The sequence below is a fragment of the Triticum dicoccoides genome, chromosome 1A (assembly GCF_002162155.2).
Source record: "Triticum dicoccoides isolate Atlit2015 ecotype Zavitan chromosome 1A, WEW_v2.0, whole genome shotgun sequence".
Lineage (NCBI taxonomy): Eukaryota > Viridiplantae > Streptophyta > Magnoliopsida > Poales > Poaceae > Triticum > Triticum dicoccoides.
Window position 1 is genome coordinate 262612702 of NC_041380.1, and position 23541 is coordinate 262636242.

The 23541-nt window shown below is 44.7% G+C and overlaps 1 protein-coding gene across 1 annotated transcript in view; it reads left to right on the forward strand.

Moving 5' to 3' along the window:
• LOC119268077 (3-ketoacyl-CoA thiolase 2, peroxisomal-like) overlaps nt 1-1753 on the forward strand; it is a 3982-nt gene extending 2229 nt beyond the window's left edge. Inside the window, exons 8-14 of the mRNA XM_037549583.1 lie at nt 49-126; nt 241-373; nt 456-552; nt 790-913; nt 991-1099; nt 1266-1349; nt 1430-1753. Coding sequence (XP_037405480.1) covers nt 49-126; nt 241-373; nt 456-552; nt 790-913; nt 991-1099; nt 1266-1349; nt 1430-1539 — 735 coding nt within the window. The 3' untranslated portion in view covers nt 1540-1753. The remainder of the gene's footprint in view (nt 1-48; nt 127-240; nt 374-455; nt 553-789; nt 914-990; nt 1100-1265; nt 1350-1429) is intronic.
• The last annotated feature ends 21788 nt before the right edge of the window (nt 1754-23541 follow it).

Sequence of the window (23541 nt, forward strand, 5' to 3'; positions counted from 1 at the left end):
GGTCTGCCTCACAATAGTCTCACAGCTCTCATTCTTTTAACTGTTCAGGTTGAGTCTCACAGGAAGGCAGCGGCGGCAGTTGCTGCTGGTAAATTTAAAGAAGAAATAGTTCCAGTTAATACAAAGGTAATGTAGTGCCTTAGTTTTCTCTTCCCAAATAACTGTGTCTACTTTTGAGGAATTTTTACTCAAAAGTTAGAATTGTTTGACCTGCCCTGACACTTATGTTGTCTTCCAAAGATCGTGGATCCAAAAACTGGTGAAGAAAAGGAGATTGTGGTCTCAGCAGATGATGGAATCCGGTCGAATACCACACTGGCAGTCCTGTCAAAACTTAAACCAGCATTTTCCAAGGACGGGACCACTACTGCTGGTAACCAATAGGAAAATGTAACTGAATGCAGATTTCTTTTAGCGGTAACACTCTTAAAAGATTGATGTTCTTTTAATCGTAGGAAATGCTAGCCAAGTAAGTGATGGAGCTGGAGCTGTCCTACTAATGAGGCGAGATGTTGCTACACAGAAGGGTCTTCCAATTCTTGGAATCTACAGGTATCAGTACTCTCTCTATATGTTTTGCAACATAGTACATAGGTAGAATCATGCTCATATTCTGTAGAAAAATTTCCTGCGGTTATTGGCAACATATTAATACTTCGGTTTACGCTTTTACTACCAACATTATGGCTCAACGCTTTTTTGGCATCGAAGCAGAGAGAATTATGATACTTTTAATCATTACAGTATTCTGTTTTTCACTCAACATGTGAGCCGAATTTGCAAATGTAGGAGCTTTGCTGCAGTTGGAGTTGATCCAGCTGTGATGGGTGTTGGTCCTGCTGTTGCTATCCCAGCAGCAGTGAAGGCCGCGGGCCTTCAAATTAATGATGTTGACCTCTTTGAGATTAATGAGGTATACTTTCATCTAGTTCTTCCATTCTGAATATACTACTATATCCACCGATGATACTCATTTGCTCCTGTACATAGGCTTTTGCATCTCAGTATGTGTACTGCTCAAAAAAGTTGGATCTCGATCCCGCAAAAGTCAATGTTAATGGAGGTGCAATTGCTCTTGGACATCCATTGGGTGCCACAGGTATCTGTTTTTAATCAATGCTGTGTGCACCTGGCGCTCATCACTTGCTTGATCCTTGGACTGTTTGACACTGCTTTACCCCAAACAGACAGTCTCGTGCTGCAGCCACTTGCATGCTGCATATATACTCAGTGGCGATAACGTTTCCATGTTTTCATCTTGGCAGGTGCGCGATGTGTCAGCACTCTTCTCAACGAGATGAAACGCCGAGGCAAGGACTGCCGGTTTGGAGTGATTTCTATGTGCATAGGTACATGATTTAGTTGCATGGAAAGAACGGTCGTTGATTCGATAGTAGAACTGCAAATGACAGAAATTATTGATGAACAGGTTCCGGGATGGGTGCGGCCGCCGTTTTCGAGCGTGGAGATGCGGTGGATGAGCTGACGAATGCCCGAGGGGTGCCCTCGCTTAACTGGCTCTCCAAAGACACCGTGTAACTATTTCTCATGCAAATTGTGTAGCTGCCACCATTGTTCTCAATTATCGATGCGTGCCGGGGCTAGGGAATAAGTTGATCCTGGATTTGTAATTCTTCTTAGGTCATGAAAAATCTTATCAGCGTTTGAGCTTATTTGTTTCACCGTTTTGTGTCTCTGTTCCTAAAATAGTGCTTTGATAAATAAATTCTGATGAACTCTCGTCTTAACGCTACAAATCATATTTGCATTTTATTTGTATATATGTGGTATGTTAGTTCTTGTTTGGAACAGAAATGAAAATTATAGGAATTTCGGAGGATTGACATCTAGTAAACCGTACGCAAATATGCGCGACACATACATTCTTTCATATGAAGGCAAATAGATTTGCTTCATTGATTAATTAAGAAAAAGAGAGCTGCCTGATAATTTACAGAAAAATAGGCGAAAACTGATACAACACCCCCTAGGCAGACTACTCGCAAAGCATGAAACGCCATAACCGTACGAGCGACCCTCAAATGCATAATAACCACAACCATCGACACTTGTACAACATAACAGAACTCCGACACTTGTACTCCCTTCGTTTTTAAATATTTGTCTTTCTATAGATTTTAACAAGTGACTACATACGAAATAAAGTAAGTGCATCTATGCACGTGAATTTTTGGGACATGATGGCACGCGATGCCGTAATCCCGTCCGTTCGCATGCACATCATGATTACTACTTAATACAGGGCGCTGCGCAATACCTGACGCGTTATTTGCTGTTCACCAAGAATACGTCGTGGTATACCTCGGAGTAGTGGGCCAGGTGTCACTTATCATCGTATGAATACTCGCTTGTCCGATAGCGACTGAGCACACAGGTTGAGTCGGTCAATAACTCCTCTGGGTGTGGGGCTGTCGTCCAATAACACCGCCTCGCTCGTGCTATGCATTGTAGCTCGTCTTCAAGCTGTACCCTGTGGAAAAGCAGCAGAACAAGAGAAAATGGCTTCAACAGAAACGGAGACTCGCATGTTAGCATCTTGACATTATATTTGATCATGCGTCTTTTGTTTATTTAGGTATTGCCGAACACGCTGACGTCTACTCATCCTGTTCGTACCTTAGCATGTCGACTGTTTTGGTGGAAAGTTCAGGAGCGGGGTGCTCACTGCATGCTGCCATGTCCATTAGCTATGCCCCGTGCCTGTAAGCTGGGTGATATTTACACATCGTGACGCACCCGTCCATAAGCATCGTCACCCTGCTCTCACCCTGCTCTCTCTCTCTCTCTGTGTATGCCAGTAATGTAGCCCGTCTTCAAGCTGGATCCCTGGAAAGTAGAAGAACACCAGAAAATTGGCTTCGGCGTGCACATAAATGCAGAGGTTACCTTTTCAGTCTCAAATCGATCACGTGTGGTTGACTCTTAGTCTCAAATCGATCACGTGTGCCTTTTCAGTCTCAAATCGATCGCGTGTGGTTGATTCTATGGCACTACACGGTCACATCTCACATCTGTTTCTTTTGTTTGACCTTACCATGAGTAGTGGTTTGACATCATCTGTATGCCCAATTGCCCATTAATCCCTCCTGGGTAGCTTAATGGCTGTCAGGGGCATTTACGCTGCCTTGGCTGCCAATTAAACGACTAAATTAAAGGCCGCGCGTCAGATATTTATACCGGCGGCTTGAATGGGGCGCATATTGTGTGGGTCTACTCCCTGCTGATTTGGTGCGTTTCCATTGATGATTAAAATTAGACTTGCATGGTTAGCTGCCCGACGAAAATGAATACGCGGTACATGGACACACAGAGCCCATTAGTAGATACATGGAGGGACATGGTGCAGGAAATAAATACTGGTACTAGATATCAGATGGTCTAATGGGTTCAGTGCTAAATAATGACGACGACCATCTTTTTGCAGTGGGGTTATGCTTCAGTTGTTGTGGACAAACAACAGGGCGATGGCCACGATGCACAGGATGAAAAAGTTCATAAGCCACGAGAAGGGTCTACTCCATGTTCATTCCCACAGCCAGAACCTGCATTCTCCATGCTGCAAAACAAATCTTTAGTTTCGCAGATAACGATATAGATGGATGGAGAAAAGGTGAATGATGAACTACCAGAGATCAAACTTGTAAAGATGCCACCCAGGCTTTGATCTGTGGCAAAAACAAACCAGATGACGTAGCCCGCGGAGAGGATCCGCCTGGTTGGCGATGACATGAGAGGCAGGTGTTGTAGAGCGCAGACATGGATGAAGATGAACACGTGCTTCTCAACTGCGGTGAGCCTATGAGGGTAAGAAAAGATGAGTTGGACAACCGAAACAAGCAAGAAGAACGTTTTAAAGAACCAAAGGAGTGTGCTGCAATTAGCCGTTTGAGACTAACAAACAATCAATGCGTTCTGATCCAGTGCTGCCTCGCGGGCCATGCGCTGCATGCGTCAGCTGCAAATACGTGGCTATACAGACTGCTATATGAGGAGGGGAAGTCATTATATAGCCGGAGGGTATTAATGTTGCACGAATCGCGCGACAGCATGCGGTGTGAGATACTGACCGCGCGTGGTGGCATGTTCACTCGTGATTATTCGGTGTATCTATACTCTAAAATATGTATGCATGCATCCGTATGTTGTACTCCATTTGGAATGTCTAGAAAGACAAATATTTGGGAATGAAGGGAGTACAACATAACAAAACTTCTGACGAGAACATCGCCAATGATAAAAACTGGGCACCCTCCATCATGAGACCGCAAGCACCTTCTGGATGACTCCACCCTTTTTACTTTTGTTCCTCTTTGATTTCTCCCTGCTTGATTTCTCCTTCACGAGGCAATCACTTGACTTGCCAAATCCAAGGCTGATCAGCCGCCCATTTGTCAAGAAAATCGTAGAACTTGGATCATTTTGGTGTAGTTGTCGTCAGCAAGAAGCTTATAGGAGCAAGCACAAACACAATGGCCGCATCGGCATCCTCAACCCGAGGAATCATCGACACGACATCCTCGACCATAGGAACCACCATCAAGATGGGCTCATACGCCTCTAGTCGCTCACATGACCCACACGAGGTCACCGAGGAGTCCGCCTCCGAATGCTCCACAGAAAAAAAAAGGTAAAGTAGGGCTCAGAAATAGTTCCCGAAACTCGGGCATGATCTACAACACTCGAGCCATAAGCACGGCAATGGACTCGCCCTCAGTGGTAGGCAAAATAGGGGATAAAGTCATACAGAGACGATGAATTGTTCCAAACACGAGGGGAGAAACATTCATGTAGCTCTCGCCCCTTTCCCCTAGTCAGCACATGTACGTATAGACCAGCACACAAGTCTACAAGTGTATTTCTTGGTCATAGATATGGGGACATCAACGGTCCCTGACCCTGCGTCGCCCGTCTCCCTCCTCTGGCGACTCGAGGAAAAAACTGATGGAAAATTAGGCAATTTCATGATTAATTCTAGTAAATAAATCATGAATAAACAATTATTAGCATGCATAGCTCTAGCATACTAGATGAACATAATCTCATGAACAACAATTTAGCACATGCTGTAATGACCATAATAAAAGATTGGATCAGATCACAACAATGATCGATTGCAGGTGAAGTAGTGGTAGCTGCAGAGGTGATGTTATTGACAGCGATGTTGGTGACGTGAAGTTGATGATGACCGAGACGACAATGTGTGCCACCGCGTGACTTGGACGAAAGACAACCCGCGGTGGTGGATGCGAGTAGTCGCGCGTAGCACTTCCTAGAACTCTAATTCGCCCTCTCCTGGTGCAAATCACAAGTACAAGAGGTTCCAGAGACATGCTCTCCTTGCTCACGGTCGACTAGGGGGGTGAATAGGAGACTACAAATTTTAATCTTTCTTGTCAATTTTAAGGTTTAGCGGATAAATAGGGTTCACTAGATGTGCAACTAGGTGAACACAACCTATATGACAAGCAAGCTTAATGCAAAGTATGCTAGGCAACAATCTAATTAGCAAGCCAACAAGCATACAAGGCAAAGTAAAGTGCAGAAAAGGATTAACCACAAGTGAGGCGAGGACGCGGATTTTATCCCGAAGTTCACTCTTCCTTGGGGAAGAGCTACTCTCCATTTAGAGCGGTGCCGGAGCCAAAGTTTGCGGAACGCCACCGAAGGCTCACTGTAATCTCTTTCGAGTCACCCCCAATGGATGAGCCTTGAATCACTCGGGGTTGGTCTTGAAGGTGACCACCACACCTTTACAAACTTCTCCGGAGCACACCACAAGCAAGGAAGCTTCCGGAGGAACCTCTACCGCCTAGGAGCCCAAGCTTCACGAGTAACAAGTTAATGGGGAAGAAAAGTTGTGGGGAACGCAATTTGGTTTGGTCAAGATGTAGATCGGGTCTTGCTCTCCCAATCCCCAAAGTTTCAACAAGTTTGGATGAAGGGATTGAGAGTATTGAGCAAACTGAGGTGTAGCAATGGTGGAGCTCAACAAGACATTAGGGTTAGGGATGGAGGAATAAGAAGGGGGACTTTTATAGTGTTTGTGCCCGGGTGACCGTTTCTGCCCGTTGGACCTCGTGCGCATGGGCTAAGTCAGCCCCGTGGGCACGGGGTACTCGAAGACTTGCACACCACCTCGTGCGCACGAGGTATCCAGAGAGTTTACGCAGTACCCCGTGCGCACGGGGTACCCAGTAACTTTCTGTTGCAAGCACTCTGAGTACCACATGCACGCACACTATGGATTTTGAGTGGTAGGAATGGGTAGGCTAGTGTATATGGTTCGACGATGGCATTCCCACACAACATTTATCCACACGAACCCCTCTTAATAGTGCGGTCTTTCCTACGACTCGAAGCAAACCAAATCTAAAACCTTCGAATCACCGGTAGACCACGCCTTTGACATTTTTGAATTGGAAGGTCGCACATCTCCATCACCAAGCACTTGGAACCAATATCCTGAGATAAACTTTAGCAACCGATATTAGTTCTACTAACCACATTGTCATCACATCAAAATATAGTTTAAGTGCCACTTGCACTTTCACCCGACGTATGCTGGCGTTGGGAATGGAGTAGACTACGATGAGAGCGCAAATAGCGAGAGGAGGCAAAAATCTTAGCTCATTTTGTTGTATCTTCGGTTGCGATCGGTAAGTCAGTCATATATGTATAGGAGAGCCCAAGCGGTCTCGTATCGTGGTCACGATCTAAATCAACTAGGTTTCCAACTTGTAAACTTATCTATTAGGAAAACAATAAACTTGTCAACCAGAAAAAAAGGCAAAAGGAAGTTGTGCTCATGCAAGGCCACAGATCAAATTTCGATAGACCATTCATACGCTTGCCGCCATCATGCCCGTTAATGCTACTTGTTTAATATACATGTGTTTATGCCTTGAATTGCAAATTATGTGTGAATATGTATGGTCTCCTCGAATGTTATTTGAGGTTGAAAATTTGCAAGAACGTCGAATGTTTGATCATGTTTGATGTTCCAAAGTTTTTTAATTTACTGTTCATAGAGGGTGCAGGGGCCGACTCCTTGTAAATTTACGTCAAATTTGCTCTTCTTTACACCGTACTTCCCCATGGACCGCGAATAAGGAGTCCCCTGCCAATCGCCCGCTCTCCGTCCTGATCCCATCTCCCCGTGTTTGTGTCGATCCACAACCATCATCAAGGGGAAGGAGGCATGCGCCACCCGTGATGCCCCTCGAGCCAAGAATGCATATCCGATGTCTCCTAAGCCATTGACATGTTGTAACATACAATTGAATGCCGCTCATTACCTCGAAAAAAATGTGATGGCCATTGTTGGGCATGCAATTAAGACGCCACCGTCTCCGTTATTAACTCTTGAAACAACCAATAATGCATTTGCCCTTCTATCCTAACAAAAAATGTACGAGAATGGTGTGCATTACTATGAAATGAAAATATGATGTCTGCTTGTTGGGCATGCAACTGATACGCTATTGTGCCTGTTATTAACTCTTGAAGCAACCAACCAATGCATTTACCGTTCTATCCTAAACAAAAAATTGTACGACTTGATAAAAAAATATGAACCACTCACTCATTGATGACCCACAAGTATAGGGGATCAATTGTAGCTCCTTGTGATAAGTAAGAGTGTCGAACCCAACGAGGAGCAGAAGGAAATGCCAAGTGGTTTTCAGTAAGGTAATGTCTGCAAGTGCTGAAATTATAAGTAACAGAGTAGTTTGATAGCAAGATAATTTGTAACGAGCAAGTCACAATAATAATAGCAAAAGTGCAGCAAGGTAGCCCAATCCTTTTGAGGCAAAGGATAGGCCAAAACAGTTTCTTATGGTAAGCAAAGCATTCTTGAGGGTACACGGGATTTTCATCTAGTCACTTTCACCATGTTGGTTTGGTTCGTGTTTGCTACTTTGATAATTTCATATGTGGGTGGACCGGTGCTTAGGTGTTGTTCTTACTTGAACAAACCTCCTACTTATGATTAACCCTCCCGCAAGCATCCGCAACTACTAGAAAAGTATTAAGAATAAATTCTAACCATAGCATTAAACTTTTGGATCCAATCGGTTCCTTACGGAATAGTGCATAAACTGGGGTTTAAGCTTCTGTCACTCTCGCAACCCATCATCTAATTGCTACTCCATAATGCATTCCCTTAGGCACAAATATGGTGAAGTGTCATGTAGTCGACGTTCACATGACACCACTAAGGGAATCACAACATACATACTATTAAAATATCGAACACATATCAAGTTCACATGATTACTTGCAACATGATTTATTCCGTGACCTCAAGAACAAAATTAACTACTCTCAAATGATAATCATGCTCAAGATCAGAGGGGTATTAAATAGCATATTGGATCTGAACATATAATATTCCACCAAATAAACTGTATAGTAATCAACTGCAAGATGTAATCAACACTACTAGTCACCCACAAGCACCAATCTATAGTTCCGGTAACAAGATTGAACACAAGAGATGGACTAGGATTTGAGAAGAGACGGTGTTGTTGAAGATGTTGATGGAGATTGACCTCCCCAAGATGGAAGAGTTGTTGGTGATGATGATGACGATGATTTCCCCCTCCGGGAGGGAAGTTCCCTCGGCGGAATCGCTCTGTCGGAGGGCAAAAGTGCTCCTGCCCAAGTTCCGCCTTGAGACGGCGGTGCTCCGTCCCGAAAGTCCTCCCCTTATTTTTTCTAGGTCAAAATGACTTATATACCAGAAGATGGGCACCGAAGGTGGGCCTGGGTGAGCACAACCCACCAGGGCGCGCCCAGGTGGGTTGTGCCCACCTGGTGGTCCTCCTCTGGTACTTATTTGCTCCAATATTCTTCATATATTACATAAAAATTCTTTGTGAAGTTTTAGCTTGTTTGGAGTTGTGCTGAATAGGTAGCCTGACATAGCTTTTCCAGGTCCAGATTTCCAGCTGCCGGAATTATCCCTCTTTGTGTATACCTTGCATATTATGAGAGAAAAGGCATTAGAATTACTCCAAAAAAATTATTATGGATAAAAACATCATAAATAACAGTTGGAAAACATGATGCAAAATGGACGTATCACTCATGTAATTTTCTACAAAGCCAAATGAAATGCAATTTGCCACGTTATCTAAAGTAAGGAAAGTATTATGCTCAGATAGAGATAACTGAACAGACGAACCCCTGTTGGGGAACGTAGTAATTTTAAATTTTTCCTACGCACACGCAAGATCATGGTGATGCATAGCAACAAGAGGGGAGAGTGTTGTCTATGTACCCTCGTAGATCGACAGCGGAAGCGTTATGACAACGCGGTTGATGTAGTTGTACGTCTTCACGGCCCGACCGATCAAGCACCGAAACTACGACACCTCCGAGTTCTAGCACACGTTCAGCTCGATGACGATCCCCGAACTCCGATCCAGCAAAGAGTCGGGGAAGAGTTCCGTCAGCACGACGGCGTGGTGATGATCTTGATGTTCTACCATCGCAGGGCTTCTCCTAAGCACTGCTACAATATTATCGAGGATTATGGTGGAGGGGGGCACCGCACACGGCTAAGAGAATGATCACGAAGATCAACTTGTGTGTCCATGGGGTGCCCCCTGCCCCCGTATATAAAGGAGCAAGGGGGGAGGAGGCCGGCCCTAGGAGGGGCGCGCCAGGGGAGTAGGATTCCTACTCCTAGTTGGAGTAGGTTTCCTCCTTTCCTAGTCCAACTAGGAGAAGGGGGAAAGGGGGGAAGAGGGGAAGGAAGGGAGAGAGGGGCCGCGCCCCAAACCCCTTGTCCAATTCGGACTGGACTTGGGAGGGGCGCGCGCCACCTCCTGGTCCTTCCCACTAAGGCCCATTAAGGCCCATTGCTTTTTCCTCGTATTCCCGTAACTCTCCGGTACCTCCGAAAATACCCGAATCACTCGGAACCTTTCCGATGTCCGAATATAGTCGTTCAATATATCGATCTTTACGTCTCGACCATTTTGAGACTCCTCGTCATGTCCCCGATCTCATCCGGGACTCCGAACTCCTTCGGTACATCAAAACATATAAACTCATAATGAAACCGTCATCGAAACCTTAAGCGTGCAGACCCTACGAGTTCCAGAACAATGTAGACATGACCGAGACACGTCTCCGGTCAATAACCAATAGCGGAACCTGGATGCTTATATTGGCTTCCACATATTCTACGAAGATCTTTACCGGTCAGACCGCATAACAACATACGTTGTTCCCTTTGTCATCGGTATGTTACTTGCCCGAGATTCGATAGTCGGTATCTCAATACCTAGTTCAATCTCGTTACCGGCAAGTCTCTTTACTCGTTCCGTAATACATCATCTCGCAACTATCTCATTAGTTGCAATGCTTGCAAGGCTTATGTGATGTGCATTACCGAGAGGGCCCAGAGATATCTCTCAGACAATCAGAGTGACAAATCCTAATCTCGAAATATGCCAACCCAACATGTACCTTTGGGGACACCTGTAGAGCTCCTTTATAATCACCCAGTTACGTTGTGACGTTTAGTAGCACACAAAGTGTTCCTCCGGCAAACGGGAGTTGCATAATCTCCCAGTCATCGGAACATGTATAAGTCATGAAGAAAGCAATAGCAACATACTAAACGATTGGGTGCTAAGCTAATGGAATGGGTCATGTCAATCACATCATTCTTCTAATGATGTGATCCCGTTAATCAAATAACAACTCTTTTGTTCATGGTTAGGAAACATAACCATCTTCGATTAACGAGCTAGTCAAGTAGAGGCATACTAGTGACACTCTGTTTGTCTATGTATTCACACATGTATGGTGTTTCCGGTTAATACAATTCTAGCATGAATAATAAACATTTATCATGATATAAGGAAATAAATAATAACTTTATTATTGCCTCTAGGGCATATTTCCTTCAGTCTCCCACTTGCACTAGAGTCAATAATCTAGTTCACATTGCCATGTGATTCAACACTAATAGTTCACATCACCATGTGATTAACACCCATAGTTCACATCGTCATGTGACCTACACCCAAAGGGTTTACTAGAGTCAGTAATCTAGTTCACATCGCTTATGTGATTAACACCCAATGAGTACTAAGGTGTGATCATGTTTTGCTTGTGAGATAATTTTAGTCAACGGGTCTGTCACATACAGATCCGTAAGTATTTTGCGAATTCTATGTCTACAATGCTCTGCACGGAGCTACTCTAGCTAATTGCTCCCACTTTCAATATGTATCTAGATCGAGACTTAGAGTCATCTAGATCTGTGTCAAAACTTGCATCGACGTAACTTTTTATGACGTACATTTTGTCACCTCCATAATTGAGAAATATTTCCTTATTACACTAAGGATAATTTTGACCGTTGTCCAGTGATCTACTCTTAGATCACTATTGTATTCCCTCGCTTAACACAGTGTAGGGTATACAATAGATCTGGTACACAGCATGGCATATTTTATAGAATCTATGGCTGAGGCATAGGGAATGACTTTCATTCTCTTTCTATCTTCTGTCGTGGTCGGGCTTTGAGTCTTACTCAATTTCACACCTTGTAACACAGGCAAGAACTCTTTCTTTGACTGTTCCATTTTGAACTACTTCAAAATCTTGTCAAGGTATGTACTCATTGAAAAAACTTATCAAGCGTCTTGATCTATTTCTATAGATCTTGATGCTCAATATGTAAGCAGCTTCACCGAGGTCTTTCTTTGAAAAAATCCTTTCAAACACTCCTTTATGCTTTGCAGAATAATTCTACATTATTTCCGATCAACAATATATCATTCACATATACTTATCAGGAATGCTGTAGTGCTCCCACTCACTTTCTTGTAAATACAGGCTTCACCGCAAGTCTGTATAAAACTATATGCTTTGATCAACTTATCAAAGCGTATATTCCAACTCCGAGATGCTTGCACAGTCCATAGATGGATCGCTGGAGCTTGCATATTTTGTTAGCACCTTTAGGATTGACAAAACCTTCTGGTTGCATCATATACAACTCTTCTTTAAGAAATCCATTAAGGATTGCAGTTTTGTTATCCATTTGCCAGATTTCATAAAATGTGGCAATTGCTAACATGATTCGGATAGACTTTAAGCATCGATACAAGTGAGAAAATCTCATCGTAGTCAACACCTTGAACTTTGTCAAAAACCTTTTTCGACAAGTCTAGCTTTGTAGATAGTAACACTACTATCAGCGTCCGTCTTCCTCTTGAAGATCCATTTAATCTCAATGGCTTGCCGAACATCGGGCAAGTCAACCAAAGTCCATACTTTGTTCTCATACATGGATCCTATCTCAGATTTCATGGCCTCAAGCCATTTTTGCGGAATCTGGGCTCATCGTCGACCCATCTGCAGCCGTGCCATCGGGCCCGCCGCCGTCAAGATTGCCGCTGCTACGCCGCCAGGATCCGTGTGCCCCGGTACCTCCGCCTGGCCTGGTGATGACCCACAAGTATAGGGGATCTACCGTAGTCCTTTCGATAAGTAAGAGTGTCGAATCCAACAAGGAGTAGAAGGAAATGACAAGCGGTTTTCAGTAAGGTATTCTCTACAAGCACTGAAATTATCGGTAACAGATAGTTTTATGATAAGGTAATTTGTAACGGGTAACAGGTAACAAAAGTAAACAAGGTGCAGCAAGGTGGCCAAATCCTTTTTGTAGCAAAGGACAAGCTTGGACAAACTCTTATATAAAGGAAAGCGCTCCCGAGGACACATGGGAATTATCGTCAAGCAAGTTTTCATCACGCTCATATGATTCGCGTTCGTTACTTTGATAATTTCATATGTGGGTGGACCGGTGCTTGGGTACTGCCCTTCCTTGAACAAGCATGCCATTTATGATTAACCCCTCTTGCAAGCATCCGCAACTACAAAAGAAGTGTTAAGGTAAACCTAACCATAGCATGAAACATATGGATCCAAATCAGCCCCTTACGAAGCAACGCATAAACTAGGGTTTAAGCTTCTGTCACTCTAGCAACCCATCATCTACTTATTACTTCCCAATGCCTTCCCCTAGGCCCAAATAATGGTGAAGTGTCATGTAGTCGACGTTCACATGACACCACTAGAGGAAAGATAACATGCATCTCATCAAAATATCGAACGAATACCAAATTCACATGACTACTTATAGCAAGACTTCTCCCATGTCCTCAGGAACAAACGTAACTACTCATAAATCATATTCATGTTCATAATCAGAGGGGTATTAATATGCATAAAGGATCTGAACATATGATCTTCCACCAAATAAACCAACTAGCATCAACTACAAGGAGTAATCAACACTACTAGCAACCCACAGGTACCAATATGAGGTTTTGAGACAAAGATCGGATACAAGAGATGAACTAGGGTTTGAGATGAGATGGTGCTGGTGAAGATGTTGATGGAGATTGACCCCCTCCCGATAAGAGGATCGATGGTGATGATTTCCCCCTCTCGGAGGGATGCTTCCCTAGCAGAATAGCTCCGCCGGAGCCCTAGATTGGTTCTGCCAAGGTTCCGCCTCGTGGCGGCGGCGCTTTGTCCTGAAAGCTTGCTTATGATTTTTGTTTCCAGGTCAAAAGACTTCATATAGCCAGAGATGGGCACCGGAGGCCTGCCAGGGGACCCACGAGATAGGGGGGCGCGCCCAGGGGGTAGGGCATGCCCCCACCCTCGTGGATGGTGGGTGGCCCCCTGTGGTGCGTTCTTCGCCCAATATTTTTTATATTTTCCAAAACTGACTTCCGTGGAGTTTAAGGACTTTTGGAGTTGTGCAGAATAGGTCTCTAATATTTGCTCCTTTTCCAGCCAGATTTCCAACTGTCGGCATTCTCCCCCTTCGTGCAAACCTTGTAAAATAAGAGAGAATAGTCATAAGTATTGTGACATAGTGTGTAATAACAGCCCATAATGCAATAAATATCGATATAGAAGCATGATGCAAAATGGACGTATCAACTCCCCCAAGCTTAGACCTCGCTTGTCCTCAAGCGGAAGCCGATAACAAAAATTATGTCCACATGTTTAGAGATAGAGGTGTCGATATTATAAAATAGGGACATGAGGGCATCATGATCATTCTTATAACAACAACATATATATATATATATTGTCATATGATTTCTTATGCTAAAGTAACAATTTATTCACAATGTAAAGTATGAATCGGAAACTTCATTGAAAACTAACAAACTATAATCTCAGTCATTGAAGCAATTGCAATTTATCATAACATCGAAAAGAGTCAATATAAGAGCTTTCAGCAAGTCCACATACTCAACTATAATTTAGTCTTTCACGATTGCTAACACTCACGCAATACTTATGGGTATGAAGCTTTAATCGAACATAGAGAAAGATAGGGGCTTATAGTTTTGCCTCCCAACCTTTTCCCTCAAGGGTAATGTCAACAATAATAGTTTATGAAAACCCACATCCAATTAGCTATATATATCAGGATCTTTCCAACACACAGTGCTTGCCAAAGGATAAAGTATAAAAAGGAGAGGTGAAGATCACCGCGACTCTTGCATAAGACATAAGACAAAAAAAATAAAAGATAGGCCCTTCACAGAGGGAAGCAGAGGTTGTCATGTGTTTTTATGGTTGGATGCACGAAATCTTAATGCAAAATAACGCCACTTTATATTGCCACTTGTGATATGGACCTTTATTATGCAGTCTGTCGCTTTTATTTCTTCCACATCACAAGATCGTATGAAGCTTATTTTATCCACACTAATAGATCATACATATTTAGAGAGCAATTTTTATTGCTTGCAACAATGACAATTTACTTGAAGGATCTTACTCAATCCATAGGTAGATATGGTGGACTCTCATGGCAAAACTGGGTTTAAGGATATTTGGAAGCACAAGTAGTATCTCTACTTGGTGCAAAGAATTTGGCTAGCATGAGGGGGAAAGGCAGGCTCAACATGTTGGATGATCCATGATGATATAATTTATTTCGGATGTAAGAAAACATAACCCATTACGTTGTCTTCCTTGTCCAACATCAACTTTTTAGCATGTCATATTTTAATGAGTGCTCACAATCATAAAAGATGTCGAAGATAGTATATTTATATGTGAAAACCTCTCTTTCTTTATTACTTCCTATTAATTGCAACGATGACCAAAACTATGTTTCTCAACTCTCAACAACTTTTATTCATCATACTCTTTATATGTGAAGTCATTACTCTCCATAAGATCAATATGATCTCTTTATTTCTTTTTATTCTTTCTTTTTTTCAAGATCATAGCAAGATAACCAAGCCCTTGAGTCAAAACTAATCTTTATTATATATAGCTCACGGACTCGATTACATAGAAGGATCATAAAGCAAAACTAAAAACTAAATCATACTAAAACTTTATTCTACTAGATCAAGATATTACCAAAAGGACCAAACTAAGAAAAAAGGTAAAGATAAAAGTGTGATGGTGATACGATATCGGGGCACTCCCCCAAGCTTGGCAGTTGCCTAGGGGAGTGCCCATACCCGATACTCAATTCTCCTTTGGTGGTAGTGATAATGCAGTTGTTGATGATGTAGGCTTGTCGTCCATCTTCCAAGGCATAGGCTCACCATCATAGAAGGATGATCGAGTCTCCGGGATCCTCAAATCTGCAGCCAAACTCATTCTCTTGAATCTATATTCATACTCACAATTTTGGTTTTGTAGGTCATAGATCTGGGCTTGGAGGTGCTCGATTTTCTCGTGAAGCTTGAAGATGGTCTCCCCAATGTTCTTGGCATACAGCTTGTGATTGTTGGCGAAATCCGCGATCATCATGTGGTTGGCATCGAGTCCACGTTCCACCATCCCCTGGCACTTGAAAACTTGCTGCTCCATTGCTTCGAGTCTCGTATCCACGCTTCCGGTCCTCCTTGGTCCCCCAACATCGCAGATGCGCAGCACCCCCTCATGCAACTCAATGGTTTGAGGGTGTTGCAGCTATTGGGGAACACAGTAATTTCAAAAAAAATCCTACGCACACGCAAGATCTATCATGGTGATGCATAGCTACGAGAGGGAAGAGTGTTGTCCACATACCCTCGTAGACTGTAAGTGGAAGCATTATGACAACGCGGTTGATGTAGTCGTACGTCTTCACGATTCGACTGATCCTAGTACCGAAAGTACGACACCTCTGTGATCTGCACACGTTCAGCTCGGTGATGTCCCACTAACTCTCGATCCAGGTGACTGTCGAGGGAGAGCTCCGTCAGCACGACGGCGTGATGATGGTGATGATGAAGCTACCGGCACAGGGCTTCACCTAAGCACTACGACGATATGACCGAGGTGGATTATGGTGGAGGGGGGCACCGCACACGGCTAAGACAATGATCAACTTGTGTGTCTATGGGGTGCCCGCCTCCCCCATATATAAAGGAGTGGAGGAGGGGGGAGGGCCGACCCTCTATGGCGTACCCTGGAGGAGTCCTACTCCCACAGGGAGTAGGATCCCCCCTTCCCTAGTTGGACTAGGAGAGAAGGAAGGGGGGAGAGGGAGGAAGGAAAGGGGGGCGCCGCCCCCTTCCTAGTTCAATTCAGACCAGAGGGGGAGGGGGCATGCGGCCTGCCCTGGCTGCCTCTCTCTCTCCACTAAAGCCCATTAGGGCCCATATACACCCCGGGGTCTTTCGGTAACCCCCCGGTACTCCGGTATATGCCCAAACTCACTGGGAACCATTCCTATGTCCAAACATAGGCTTCCAATATAACAATCTCTATATCTCGACCATCTCGAGACTCCTCGTCATGCTCGTGATCTCATCTGGGACTCCGAACAACCTTCGGTTCATCAAAACACATAAACTCATAACACTGATCATCACCAAACATTAAGCGTGCGGACCCTACGTGACGCGGTGCATCCCAAGGTCATCCCCATGGACCTACCATCGTCTCACCAAGTGCCTAGCGGACCCATGACACGAGCATGTGCAAGAGCTCTCGAAACCGAGGTGACATCTCTCCTCTCACATTTCCACTTCGATGCACATGAGACATGGCTACTACCTCAAACGGAGACATTGTGCATACTCAGGTACCAAGGAGATAGCCATGGAGAAGCTAAGGATCAATAAGGATCGGGAGCGGAAGATATGCGTGAAGACGGAGAAGAAATCAGCCAAGTCCTAGGCTGGTCGGATGATCCGGATGAGGTCCCGGATGATCCGGACTCAGCCCAGATGATCCGGACCCCAGCCCGGACGATCCGGACAATTGAAGACCCGAGAGCAACAGGAGCTGCCCTGAAGCTGGATCATCTGTACATTCCCGGACGTCCGGACCCTGACCCAGACATCAGGACCTCCCGCAGCCCCCTCGACACAGCCGGACGATCCGGACGCCGACCCAGATCATTCGGACCCCCGAAGCCCAGATCATCCGGACCAACATCCGGATCATCCGACCGTGCCTGCGTGCATGATGTTGGGCCGAGGCCCATGTACCCCTTCGCCCCCTTTGCATATATAAACAACTCCTCCTCTACTTTTCTAGGGTTAGCATTGTGTTAGCTCATATTTGAGATAGAGCATCGCTCATCCACATCGGATCTACTCCACGAGAGAGACCGCGGCCCCTCTTCGGAGAAGATCCCTTTGGATTCAAGACCTCCTCGTGGAGAAGACCATTAAGACCTCCTCACGGAGAAGATCGGTTACCATTTGTATCGTCCGTTATTGATTGTTGATCATGTGATCTCTTATGTACTCGAGGATCTAGCATATGTGTGACTATTTCGTGTTGGTTTTAGTGATTCTCTCATGTTTCCCCTCGTGATTCCCCTCATGTTTCCCCTCGTGTTCTTCGTGTTCATCACAGGATCCGCTCCTTTCGTGAAAGATCGGCTACATAGGGTTCCACCCTACATCATCTTGGTATCTAGAGCCACGTTGATTATGATTTTGGAGCCTCCCCGTTGTGTTTCTAGCCTAGTTCTTGTTGATTTTGTCCCTAATTCGAAAATCCCCACAAAAATAGCCCCAAAAAAATTTCTTGTGATTTGTGAGTTTTGATGATGTTTTGTTGGTTTTGATCCATGAATTTGTTGTGTTGCAAGTGGATCTTACCTTCGCCCACCATCCCCACCTCGCAATCCACCCAAAAATCCACGAAATCTTCGAATTTGCCCCCTTTTCCACGTTCATCCCGAGCCATCCCCGAACGCAGTTGACCTGCTCAGATCATCCGGACCCTGACCCGGATCATCCGGATTCGCCAAGATCATCCGGCTCCTGGCCCGGATCATCCGGCTTCGCCAAGATCATCCGGCTCCTGGCCCGGATCATCCGGCTTCCCCTGACGAAACTGCATTTTCTGCAGTTTTTAGCCAGCGCCGCCTACGCCTCCGCATACCCCCCTCGACCACCACCACCTACCTTCCGCCAGCCCTCTCGATACATCCACCATTTCACCGCTACCAACTCCGAGACATTTTGACGCTTTTGTTTTTGAGAATTTGAGTTGTGGTTCATCGTTTCCTAGTGTGTTTCGGCTAACTAGGAACGGTTCGACATCGACATCACCACCGCTCATCTTCGCCACGGACGCGTCATCAACAATGACCACATCGACTACATCTTGGTATTCGTGCCACCATTTTGCATCATACCGTCAGCAAGAACGGTAACCTCATCTTGGGTTCGTGACACCCTCAACCATAAGCAAGGACGGTAGCTTCGACGACATCTTTGTCCACCCCTTGCCTTTACATTGATAACCACCATACCCTTATCTTTTTTGCGTAGCTTACCCATAGGGACTAGCCTTTGAGTATTGCCGGCAACGTAACTTGTGCACATTAGTGATCATACTTCCCATAGCATACATACATCATTGGTGCATATCTTGGTATCATCTCTTGTGTCACAAAGTTGTCATCGCATACACAATTGCTATCTTGGTTCGTGAAGCATTGCATGAGAAAAGCGCTCAACACACAAAGAGCCAAACAAGCTTTTAAGCAAAAGGGAAAGATAAGCAAAGAGCTTATAAGCAAGAACCATAACATCATACAACATTAAGATTGTCAAACTAGATCATCTTGGATCATATCATCGAAACACCATACATAGAGCATACTTGGGTTAGAAGTCAATGCATTTTTGCTTAGTAGGTTGTGCATAAGTTTGTATCCGCCTATTGTGCAATCGTGCTAGCGTCTCTCTAGTGTTGTGCAACAAGAGCATTTTTGTGGATTCCACATTTTGGCTCATCCTTGGTTGCACAATCCCACTTATCTCTTTGCGTGTGTGTTTCCGTGTACCTTACATTGCTTGGTATACTTGTTGCATTTGCAAATTTGTGAATCTTTTCCAACATTATTGAACCTTGCTTACTTTCACATCAAATTTTGTGCCACCATCCTAACCAAGCTCCACCATAAGCTTTTACATGTGTAGGTGTGAGAAACCAACAAGAATTGGTACCAATTGTGCTATTTCCTTGTCCACATTGGAGTGATCATTGATCCACCTTCAACTTTGGTCAAGGTACATTTGGTATATGTTCTTCTCTTTGTACCACTCACATTTTTCTCTTGGAATGATGGATAGGCCAAGTACTTCTACCAACCCACTCTTCAATCAGCGTGACGACGACATGAACTCCTACGTCACCAAGAGCCACCTCTTTGGTGCACAACGTGCTTTGCATCAAGAGCAACAAGCAATGAGTGAACGCATCGACAACCTCGCTGCCGACTTGCGACTCTCTGAGCAACATACAAGGGACTACTTCGACCACAAGCTCGACGATCACAAGCAAGAGAACGATGCAAGAACGGGCGAGATTCGTGCCTTGTTGCTCAACCACTCTTCTTCCACTTCATCCTCATCAAGACGAAGCTGCTCAAGTCGACACTCCGACTTCACCCTCTCCGGCTCAAGTACACCGACATCGAACACTCTTCGTCGTGCCGCGCGCAATGACCGTCAAGCAAGCATCAATCCTCTATGTGACACCGAACCTCAAGAGCACCGACAACGTAAAACCCAAGAGGCTTTTGCGCTAGCACATGAACGGCAATGACAACGCCAACATGAAGAGGAAGAGCAAGCGCGCCTACACCAAGATGCACAAGATGCCGAGGCACAACGACAAGAACAACAACTCCGTGATGGTCAAGCACTTGAGGCGCAACAAGCCCTCCAAGATTCAAGTCAAGCCATAGCCAACCGAGGCCGACAAGCTCATGAACATGAAGAAGCACTTCGCGAAGAAGCTCACAGACGAAGATTTCAAGCTCGCGTGCATTGTCAAGTTCCTCCTCGAGCTCGACAAGCCCCTCCACAAGATCCTCAAGGACATAAAGTTCACCAAGAGCATGAAGACAATGGGAATCCCCCACGACAAGAGCAACATGAGGTTGACTACCCTCCACACCAAGAGCAATACGAGCTTAACAATCATCAACAACATGGGCGTCATCATCCTCGACCCCAACACAATGAAGAGCAACGATACGGCAAGCTCAAGTTCACCATGCCCAAGTTCAATGGAAGCAACGATCCCTAAGATTACCTTTCATGGGCATTGAAGGTCGACAAAATCTTCCGTTTGCACAATTATGAAGAAGAGAAGAAGATCGCGATGGCATCCCTTGAGTTCCAAGACTATGTCCTCATTTGGTGGGAACAAGTCATCGAGCGCCATGAGGCAATAGGAGAACCACCCATCACTACTTGGGCGCAAATGAAGGATGTCATGAGAGCACGCTTCGTGCCTACCTACAACAACCGCGAACTCTTCAAGAAACTCCAACTACTCAAGCAAGGAACCAAGAGCGTTGAAGAGTACTACAAGGAGATGGAGATTGCCATGATAAGAGCCAATGTCACGGAAGATGATGAGCAAACTATGGCATGTTTCTTGAATGGACTCGGTCACCCTATCAAGAAGATCGCCGACTTCCAACATACTCGAACCTCATCGAGCTAGTGCATCAAGATACCAAAGCGGAACACCAAGTGCAAGATGATTTAAAGTATGCCAAGTTCTCATCCAAGTCATATGGTTTCTCCAACACCGAAACTTCAATGACTCCAACACCTTCTACATTGATGTCTACTACACAACCTTCTTCTTGTAGACGTTGTTGGGCCTCCAAGTGTAGAGGTTTGTAGGACGGTAGCAAATTTCCCTCAAGTGGATGACCTAAGGTTTATCAATCCGTATGAGGCATAGGATGAAGATGGTCTCTCTCAAGCAACCCTGCAACCAAATAACAAAGAGTCTCTTGTGTCCCCAACACATCCAATACAATGGTAAATTGTATAGGTGCACTAGTTCGGCGAAGAGATGGTGAAACAAGTGGTATATGGATAGTAGATAAAGGTATTTGTAATCTGAAATAATAAAAACAGCAAGGTAGCAAGTGATAAAAGTGAGCGTTAACGGTATTGCAATGATAGTAAACAAGGCCTAGGGTTCATACTTTCACTAGTGCAAGTCCTCTCAACAATAATAGAATAATTGGATCACATAACTATCCCTCAACATGCAACAAAGAGTCACTCCAAAGTCACTAATAGCGGAGAAAGAACAAAGAGATTATGGTAGGGTACGAAACCACCTCAAAGTTATTCTTTCCAATCAATCCGTTGGGCTATTCCTATAAGTGTCACAAACAGCCCTAGAGTTCGTACTAGAATAACACCTTAAGACACAAATCAACCAAAACACTAATGTCACCTAGATACTCCAATGTCACCTCAAGTATCTGTGGGTATGATTATACGATATGCATCACACAATCTCAGATTCATCTATTCAACCAACACAAAGGACCTCAAAGAGTGCCCCAAAGTTTCTACCAGAGAATCACGACGAAAATGTGTGACAACCCCTATGCATAGGTTCATGGGCGGAACCCGCAAGTTGATCACCAAAACATACATCAATTGGATCAATAGAATACACCATTGTCACCACGGGTATCCCACGCAAGACATACATCAAGTGTTCTAAAATCTTTAAAGACTCAATCCGATAAGATTACTTCAAAGGGGAAACTCAATTCATTACAAGAGAGTAGAGGGGGAGGAGAAACATAAGATCCAACTATAATAGCAAAGCTCGCGATACATCAAGATCATATCATCTCAAGAACACGAGAGAGAGAGAGAGAGAGAGAGAGAGAGATCAAACACATAGCTACTGGTACATACCCTCAGCCCCGAGGGAGAACTACTCCCTCCTCGTCATGGAGAGCACCGGGATGATGAAGATGGCCACCGGAGAAGGATTGCCCCCTCTGGCTGGGTGCCGAAACGGGTCTAGATTGGTTTTGGGTGGCTACGGAGGCTTTTGGCGGCGGAACTCCCGATCCATTCTCTGTTTTGAAGTTTTAGGATACGTAGGTATATATGGGTGAAAGAGATACGTCAGGAGACCGAAGGGGGGGCCACGAGGCAGGGGGCGCGCCCTAGGGGGGTGGGGGCTCCCCTACCCTCGTGAGCACCTCCCTTCTTTCCTGACGTGCACTCCAAGATTTTCTGGTAGCTTTCCTTCCAAAAATAACTTCTCCAGTTGATTTCGTTCCGTTCCGACTCCGTTTGATATTCCTTTTCTTCGAAACACTGAAATAGGCAAAAAAACAACAAATCTGGGTTGGGCCTCCGGTTAATCGGTTAGTCCCAAAAATAATATAAAAGTGGATAATAAAGCCCAATATTGCCCAAAACAGTAGATAACATAGCATGGAGCAATCAAAAATTATAGATACGTTGGAGATGTATCATACATCAACAAAGCCTTCTCCAAGCAACGTCGACAAGTCGAGTTACAAGAAAGCTTCGTCAACCCCAAGTCATCTTACTACAACGAGCAACTTCAAGCCGAGAGCTTCATCATCATCAACCCCAACCGATGAGACCGTCAAGACAAGTTCCTTCAACTTCTTCACATGTGGAGGCCGTGTCCACAAGTCCTTTGAGTGCACCAACAAGCGAACCATGATCCTCAATGACGATGGTACTTACGACTCAATGAGCGAAGGAGAAATGGACGCCCTCGAGCAAGTCGCCATGCACCGGCAAGTGAAGATGAAGAGGAACAAGTCTTTTGCGATGAAGATTCAAGTCCCGCTCTAGTTGTCTCCAAGGTCTTGACTCTCCAACATCACCAAGAAGAAGACCAACGATGCGTCAAGGTCATCATCGATCGAGGAAGTTGTCATAACCTCGCAAATGAAGAACTTTGCTCCAAGCTCCAATTACCCAAGACGAAGCACCCACATCCCTACAAAGTGCAATGGCTTAGCGACTCTGGCACTATTCAAGTCGAGCATCAAGTACAAGTCTCCTTCAAAATTGGCGCCTACGAAGACGCTTTGGAGTGACATCGTTCCTATGACTGTTTGCCACCTTCTTCTTAGACGCCCATGGCAATTTGATAGAGGTGTCATCCACAACGGCCGAACGAACCACTACATCTTCAAGATGAAAGGAAAGGAGTACGTACTTCGCCCCA